The sequence below is a fragment of the Pelophylax lessonae genome, assembly GCF_965119305.1.
Source record: "Pelophylax lessonae genome assembly, chromosome: 1".
Lineage (NCBI taxonomy): Eukaryota > Metazoa > Chordata > Amphibia > Anura > Ranidae > Pelophylax > Pelophylax lessonae.
Window position 1 is genome coordinate 537515559 of NC_138768.1, and position 9012 is coordinate 537524570.

The following is a 9012-nucleotide window of genomic DNA, read 5'->3' on the forward strand; positions in this document are numbered from 1 at the left end:
TCAAAGTAAAATAGAATTATCATTATCTTTTTATAGATTTTACAGTATATACTCACCGATAAGCTTCTTAAACTAGTTAATACCTATTTAACTATATTGCTATATTTTTCTTCGTGGCAGATATAGTGGCAGGATAAATTAGCAAACATTACTCTTAGTGTCCATTCACACTACCGTGACTTGTCAGACGACTTGTCAGACGACTTGTCAGCCTGACAAGTCGCAGTCCGTCGTGGTCCATGCAGTGCTACAGGACCTGTTCTAATAGGAGCGACACAAGTCGCTCCGACTTTGAAAAAGGGTCCTGTACTACTTCGGGGTGACCTCGGAGCGACTTGCATAGACATGCAAGTCGCGCCAAAGTCGCGGTGCACGCGACTTCACAGGTGGCCCCCGAAGTCGGATCGACCTAGTGTGAACCGAGACTTAGGGGTTGATTTACCAATGACAAATAGGTGGCATACTTTGCAAAAGAAATTGCACTTTGAAAGGTAGCTTTCCCCAGAGCCTGGTGAATGAGGTGAAACTCTGCTGATTTCCATCATTCAGTCATGTGCAAGCAAAAAATGAGTTTTTTTTTTCCTTGCATGTGATTGGGTACTCTTTGCAAAGCAAATTTTTACTACATTTACTAAGCTGTTGGGAAAATGCCCTAGCAAAATGCAGCTTCCCTTGCAACTAGAACAGCTAATTTCCCTTTAGTGCGGTTACACTTATATGGCAGGCACCCACTGCCCAAAGCCCCCTTCAAGTCTTAAACTCACCTGTTCCTGGTCGAGAGAGATATCCCTCACTACAATGCAGAGCTGCTTGTCAAAATCCTTCCAACTAGGCCAAAGGATGCAGAGAAAAATGCATTTACACTCCAATGAACTTATATACACAGCGGGGACGTTTGTAGTGTAGGCAAAATCAGACCTTTCTCTGCCATGTTTGAGGTCAGAGAGCTCCATTAACAGAAAATTTGGCCCAACCAAGCATGAGGAGTTGAAGGTTTGTACTGGATTAGGCCATTGTCAACTTTGCTCATGGGTAATTTTGCAGCTTTATGACACAATAGTAGAGATTATGCATATTGCAGTGTGTTTTTTTTTTTTTTTTTGTGTTGCTTTGTGATCTAGATGATGAATGGGACCATGCAAAACAAAATACAGCACACAGGCCTTTTTTTCCAAGGCTCTGAGGCTAATTTACTGAAGGAGTTGCGAATCTTCACTTAATTCCTTAAATTAAGATTACTTCAGTAATCCACTCCGGTAGAAATTAATTTCTGCAAAGCCTACACATCCAGGTTTTTTAGAAAGTTTTTTTGAAAATGCAAAGAAAAATCAGCTTGCTAAAGGACTAAGTGTTGTAGATACAAAAGTGATCACCGGTGACTGAGGAAAATAGTAAAAAATCAGCCAAATTTTTTTCCAACTGGTTGGAAAGTCATTCTATGCAAATTATCATTTTATTCAGAAAATGCAAATTTGTTTAACGTACAAAGCAAATACAATCTAAGAGGTATCTGCTACCAATTAAAGAGAAAACAGTTGGAAATAAGGACTGATCAGCCACCAATTGGAATGAATCCAATACTTGGGTCCTAAATGATAAATTACCAGTGTTCAGTTACTTATATTTGCAAATTAAATTTATTAAACCTTCTGAATATCCCACTGTCACATCCACCTACCATCATTTTCAGAGATTAATGTGCTCAGCGATGGTTTTGCTGTTATTACTGTCCAACTGCAATGTCCTCCTTCAAAATCAACTACAAAGTATTACTAGACAGGGACTTTTTATTAAAAATGTTTAACTACTAGCTGAGAATTAGAATCCAAAAATATGTGTCTGTAAGACTGAACCTAGATTAAAGTGTTGAAGTAGTCTTCAGAAATTAATTATAATGCTAATGCCTACGGAAGTTGTTTTAATGTGATCTGTGATCCAAAAAGATTGTCCCGTGATGATCGAACCTTTATCTACATTCATTATTTTTCAGCTGATACAGGGTCAATATCTCAAATGCATATATATATATATTTATATATATATATATATATATATATATTTATATGATGTATGATACATATTGCTTTCCGGTGCAATATGTTAACACTACTATAAATGTGTGAGTGCAATGTCAACCAGCAGAATCATTTGTCAAGAGTTTTTAGAAGAAAAAAAAACATAACCCTTAAGGCTGACCTAAACTATAAGAGATGATCAATTTGCCTTAGCGTGATGTGTATATTGGTGACTTATATACATAGCCATTACAACACATATTCATCAAATGTCTAGCACCTCTGATTGCAAGCATGGCATCACAAGAACTGCACAATCTCTCTTTCGCTCCCTGTCGTGTTTAGTCAAGTACTGTACATAAATACATATTTTGGGCAAAGAGCAAAGCAAAAGTGCAAAATTAAGTTAGCCATTTCATTTCACATTACTGAAGTCAGATAAACTCATAAATTTTAAGCTTTTTCCCATAATCTACACTACCTTTTACCTTACCTTATTGAAAAAGCTTGCTTATTATAAACCAACCATAATAACATTTTATACAGGGGTCCTTAACTTGAAATGTTAAAATAGCTTGAACTTTCTAACAATATATAATGCAAAAATGAATATTTAAAAAAAAAATTATAAATAAAAGAGTGACATGTTATATACTGCACTGTACAAAACAAGGTTTTATTTGGTGTTTTTACCTAAGCTAGCCCACTCTTCCTACTGCCTTGTGATAGATAACACTGTTTTTAGGAATATTGAAGAAGTCCAGTTTCTCTAAGGTCATAGATAATCATATATAATGAATTACTGATTAATGTTGGGACTTTACTATACCATAAATTGAAATGTTTTTTGCTCCTAATTTTAGGTATAGTAGAAATCTAAGTTGTAAAATACATTGGACCTGCTAAAGTCTTTAAGTGCTACCATTGCAAAAAATCAGTTAACAGTACAGTTAAATGTACCAAATGTAAATTATTAGTAACAATACTATCTATTTAATACATGCAGAGGGCAACAATTTATTTAGCTCAAGTTCTTCAGTATGTTGAGGATGATGTGTTGAGATCTTTCTGCAGATCTGCAAAATGCTATCTTAGCAATTGAACCACTGGCACAAGACATAGCCAACAGTTTTATCCAGTTAAGGTCATTCTAATAATATAAAGGCGAGAGATACAACTGAATATCCAACACAGCGCATCTCTGCCTTCTCTCATTTTACTGATGTGTGTGATCTGAACATGACCAAGCATTGTTTGCTGAGGACCGTGCAACACCACATCTAAAAATACAGATCTCCACACATTAATGCAGCAGGGTCAGCACAATGCTAACCCCTTTGTGTCTACATGTTCATCTTAATGTAAATGGAAGCAGACACATCATCATAAGATTTACAGTCAAGGGGATCAGATGTTGAATCACATATCTGAAAACGTGCTAATGCTAACAAGAGAGCCCGTAGCGAAAATGGGCACTGTCACCATGAACAGCCCTTGTCTATGCTCTTAGTTAATAAATAGACTGCAGAGCCTAACTGCTGGAGATATCCCAAAATAAATGAAGGTTTATTTCACCAAGCAGGTGGTTTGCAGAAAATAAAGCAATTTATTGTCAAAGCATTCAACATACTCAGATAAACTATACAGTTTAATAAAATCTTTTTTTTTTTTTTCCTTTAGTTTGAGGGATAGGGGAAAAAGTAAATAAAATAAGGTTGCAACTGGCACAAAATTACACTTTGTTTCAAAAAGAAATACACGTTGATGACAGTCTGTCTGAAGTCCATACAGTTGTGTGATATGAGTCATGCATCGCCTTAGTCATAGCAACGTCCACTGTTATATCCACACTGATTGTTTAGGTGAGAACAGGCCAGCAGGTAATGCACAAGCTAACTATGTCCCACCCAGGTACTGTCTGGTAAGGTAAACGTAACCCTTAAATACATTAACATCTAAATCATAAGTGCTCCATAATTTAAAGTAGAAAGATATGACAAATGCATCAATATGCTGCAATATATATGACATTTTTTAAAAAATGTACTCTTGGAAAGTGAAAATGCGTGCATTCAGATAAAGAAAACAACCCAACACACTCAAGGTAGGATCAAGCTGTCCATGACCCCGCGTTGTCAATGTGTGTGAGTCTTTTAAAAGTTCTAGTAGCAAAGTTATTCAAAAGTTCAGTTGTGAGAGGTCATGTGCCTTGATAGGTGGTGACGTTCCCTGAAGGACTCATTGCATATGGGGCACTTGAGTTTCTCCTCTCGCCTCCTCTTCACCAGGGGTTCCATGGAATATTCCTTTTTGTGGTGGGACCTCATGTGATACACTAGGTCTGAGGTCATCCTGAAAGAAGCGTTGCATTTGGCACACCAGTTTTGAGCTGGCAGGCATAAGGAGGTGAAAGAAGGAGGCAATAGGGTAAGTGTAGAAGGCAGCTGCAACTGGAGAGGTGCAGCTGAGCTCTTTGGCCAAAATGTGGTGGCAAAGAGGAAAGGACTTTGCTTTGGCAAGCTTCCTGGAAGTGTGCAGTTGCCATTCAGTTCAGGGCTTGACATCTTTACTGAGAGGGGGTCAGTCTGAAACAGCCTTGGTTGCCCAACGCTGTCTGGGTGGCAATCCAAGCCTACCCCACTAGACACCAGTTTTTGTCCCATAACCTGCAAAGGAGTTACATGGTTGAAACTGCTTCTGGTTGGCTGAGAAAAAGCACTTTTTCTCTCCTGCTCGGGGTTTGATATTTGAGCTACACTGGTAAAGGCACTGCCCATGATAGGGCTGTCCTCTGCTCGGTTTTCTGGTCTAACATGTAGCCTCTTGTCTTCGTTTGGGCTGCTGGCATGGGCAGGAGACATAGCTTTGCCATCTGTGCTTGAATTCTTTTCCTCAACTCCTCTTGATGAATTTTTTACTTCTACAAAAGCACTTCTTTTGGCTTCTCCAGTCTCTGGGCTTGGAGGAGCATATAACTGTCCACCTTCTTCCACATTGAAGTAAGAGTTCCCTCTGAAAGACTGAGGGCTGCACACTAAATCCTCTTTGGAAGAAGGCATTGGCCTTTCCAGAAACCTCCCAGATGGGTCAATCCTTTTGGATCTGATGTCCTCCAGGTGGTCATCATACTTTCTTTTGGTTTTATGGAGACTCTCTGCAGTGCTCTCAGAGTCCTGTCTTGATAGATTAGACTTAGGTGACGGAGTAGAACGGAAGGAGGATGAACAAGGGCCTCTAAAATTCTCCAAGTCCCTGGCCAAGTTATGAAAGTCTGTGGTGGGCTTGTGGTTCTCTTTCTGTGGCTGGTAAATTGATAGTTTGTTGTATTTGGCTGTAGAGATCATGGCGTTTCGTGGCTCTAGTTCCCGAGTGTCCTTGCCTGGTTGCTCTGTGTTGGAATCTGAGATGTGGAGTCTCTTAGGACAGCGAAATCTCACATGAGCCGCATAGGGGAAATCATACTGGAACCGCTGGTTACACTCCAAACAGGTGAACTGAGAGGATCCTGGAAGAAAAGGAGTTGACAATGAAGATGGCATGACATTTTACCATGTTCTTTCAACAGCTTATAAATAGGGGTAACACAACTAGGGATACCATATTGTCAAAAACTTGCTATCTAATCCTTTGGCAATTATCTAGGGGAGGAGATGTGTGTAATGACTGAGTGGTGTGATAAGGCTTGCTACATTTTTTTTTTTTTTTTCATTAAAAAAGCGTACACAATAGCACATCATTATTATTGTTATTTATTTATTTATTTATTTATTTTGCAATGTAGTGTTAAATACTCATATTTTATTGAAACTTTTAGATTTGTTCGACCATCTGTCTACATATATCTCTAAAATAAGATAATAGAAGGAGATTGAGAGAGATTAGGAGATAAGGACATGAATATAAATAGAAGAGGAATAGAAGAATGGGAAAGACAGCTATTTGGATGATGGAAGGTGATTCTCAGGTAGGAAGGGAAAGTGACAGACAGCAAAAGATGGCAGTACAAACGGAGGGGGTGGAATTAAAGGGTGATTAAGGCATATTAATGTCATACCAGTCACATTATAGAGTTATTTACCTACCTGCAGTTTTTGCATGGGTCCTGCCAGGGTTGAGAAGAAGCAAATCGATCAGTTCCTTCCCGTACCAAACTAACAGTTCCTCGTCTTTGGCAATCCTGCGCAGAGATCTGTAGAACAGTTGTCCGTTTTTGATGTAGGCTTCCAGATTTTGTTCTTCTTTGTTTCTAGCAGACTGAACCAGACGGAGCCACATCAGTCCCTCAGAGGAGCCGTTTGCAGCTGAAGTGTCCACCTGCAGAAAAAGCAAGGATAATGAAGTATAAGAGGGTTAAAACGTCCCCCATGAGCTCAGCGCTAGTCTTAGGGGATCCCAATGCACAGCAGAGCTCTATTATGGATGTAGACTATCAGAATGAATGGAAATCGTCTGCCCAGCTGAATCACACAGACCTGACATGACAGCCCTCCATATGTTCTATCTGAAATGTGCTCTCACATGAACCAATCTTCCAGATTGTTCTCAAAAGTAGCAGGGAGCTGTTTATTTCTACGTCTGGAGATAAATTTGGCAAATCTGTGCTTTAAATAATATGTCAGCCTCCTTTTAACCATGAACAATTTTTTTTTTTTTTTTATAATATGTTACACTTATTTTTTTAAATAACTTAAAATGCAGCTGATTTAAGACTTACTTTAGAATTTTTTGTTATTACTAATTTAAACACTGTATTTGCTCACTCTAGAATAGCCACTGCCATACTGTGATCTATCTATCTATCTATCTATCTATCTATCTATCTATCTATCTATCTATCTATCTATCTATCTATCTATCTATCTATCTATCTATCCCTATATTTTAGCTATCCATATTCTATCTATCTATCTATCTATCTATCTATCTATCTATCTATCTATCTATCTATCTATCTATCTATCTATCTATCTATCTATCTATCTATCTATCTATCTATCTATCTATCTATCTATCCCTATATTTTAGCTATCCATATTCTATCTATCTATCTATCTATCTATCTATCTATCTATCTATCTATCTATCTATCTATCTATCTATCTATCTATCTATCTATCTTTCTATCTCATTCTCCATCTCTATATTTTAGCTCTTTCTATCTCCTTATTCTATCTATCTATCTATCTATCTATCTATCTATCTATCTATCTATCTATCTATCTATCTATCTATCTATCTGTCTATCCCTCTCCCTCTCTTTCTCTCTCTCTCGCTTTCTCCATCTCTTACTTTAAGCTCTCCCTATCTCCTTATTCTATCTATCTATCTATCTATCTATCTATCTATCTATCTATCTATCTATCTATCTATCTATCTATCTATCTATCTATCTATCTATCTATCTATCTATCTATCTATCTATCTATCTAGCTACCGATCTCTCTCTCTCTCTTTCTCCATCTTTATATTTAGCTCTCTCTATAACTCTCTCTATCTCCTTTATTATATGTATCTATCTATCTATCTATCTATCTATCTATCTATCTATCTATCTATCTATCTATCTATCTATCTATCTATCTATCTATCTTTTCTCTCACTACCCACCCACTATTTAGCTGTCTGTCTGTATATATGTATTTTGTATCTGTCTGTCTTTATATCTGCTGTCACCCACCTATAAATCCTTTTATTGAGTTTCTACATTTCTATATTTTTTGAAAATGTAAGACTTATGCACAATAACATCTAACTTTTGGCAGATGCACAAGTGGACTACTTTTGGAATGACAGCAACCTCCATTAGAGCAGAGGGCTGTGATGGTGCCATAGTGGCTCTTACCCGGAATATGTAGGGTACTGTCCTCTTATCAGTAGATTTGAGGGCGATGAAAGCTATACTGTCATACAGCGAAGTGTGGCTCAGCACGCAGGGACCAAAGATGGCATTTTCTGGGATGTCACACGTGGTGTAGACGCTTGTAAATATATCCGTCAGACATTGCTGAACAGCTTTGGCATCACCATCCCAAATTGCTTTATGAACGCCAGTGTCATCCATGACTGACATATCCTAAATATAAAAAACAAAAAAAGGGACCCTAAATACTTTAGTTCACACTACAACACATATTCATCTATAACACATCACCTTAATATTCAGATCGCCTACTCTCTTTACCTACACGCTATTGATGAATGAATAGGCACCCAATAATTATGGAGATATCAAACACATGGCAGTGGAGGATCCAGCTATCGATTCTACTGTCCATCCTCAGGTGTTGGCAGGCTGACCATAAGCAAAGGAGCTTAGGTGAAGGCTTCTCTGGTGCTCACAGGCATGTCTTCTAGTCATTAGGATGCTATCAAGAGTCTAGCGTAGTGTGACAGAGGAGCATGGAGAATGGATTTCAAGTGGACTGTCAATGTCACTGATTTCATTTCATCTAACCTTTAGCTCTAGTCTACAAGAGGGAACGTATGTCTGCTCATTATCATAATCTAGCTCTTTCCCTTTAGAGACTTTAATTAAAAGCAGCAAGCAGGGGTAATCATTATTATTATTAGTATTATTTTATTTTTCTTTACGTGGGCTCACTTATTTATGGTTGGAGGTGAATGCCAGCTACCTTATCACAGTCCGACTTTGCCTATCCAGCTTCATCTCTGGGTCATTTTACTTTTTTTTTTCCGCACAAATTAAAGATGTCAATTATTTATTAATGTATTTAATACTTTATGTTAATGTACCATTAGTTTACCTATATATATATATATATATATATATATATATATACATATATATATATATATATATATATATATATATATATATATATATATATATATATATATATGCATATATATATATTATATATATATATATATATATATATATATATATATATATATATATATATATATATATATATATATATATGTATATTTTACTTAAGAACATTTACTTTAAAACAAAATCTGGCACATTTTTAAA

The 9012-nt window shown here is 37.0% G+C and overlaps 1 protein-coding gene across 1 annotated transcript; it reads right to left on the reverse strand.

The window, feature by feature from the left end:
- Nucleotides 1–3184: 3184 nt before the first annotated feature.
- On the reverse strand, nt 3185–8225 carry PRDM8 (PR/SET domain 8). The gene is made up of 4 exons (XM_082257766.1): nt 8197–8225; nt 7858–8088; nt 6098–6329; nt 3185–5520 (listed from the first exon to the last, which is right to left on the reverse strand). The coding sequence occupies exons 2-4, from the start codon at nt 8083–8085 to the stop codon at nt 4202–4204; spliced, it is 1779 nt and encodes a 592-aa protein (XP_082113892.1). The 5' UTR covers nt 8086–8088; nt 8197–8225; the 3' UTR covers nt 3185–4201.
- Between the last annotated feature and the right edge of the window lie 787 nt (nt 8226–9012).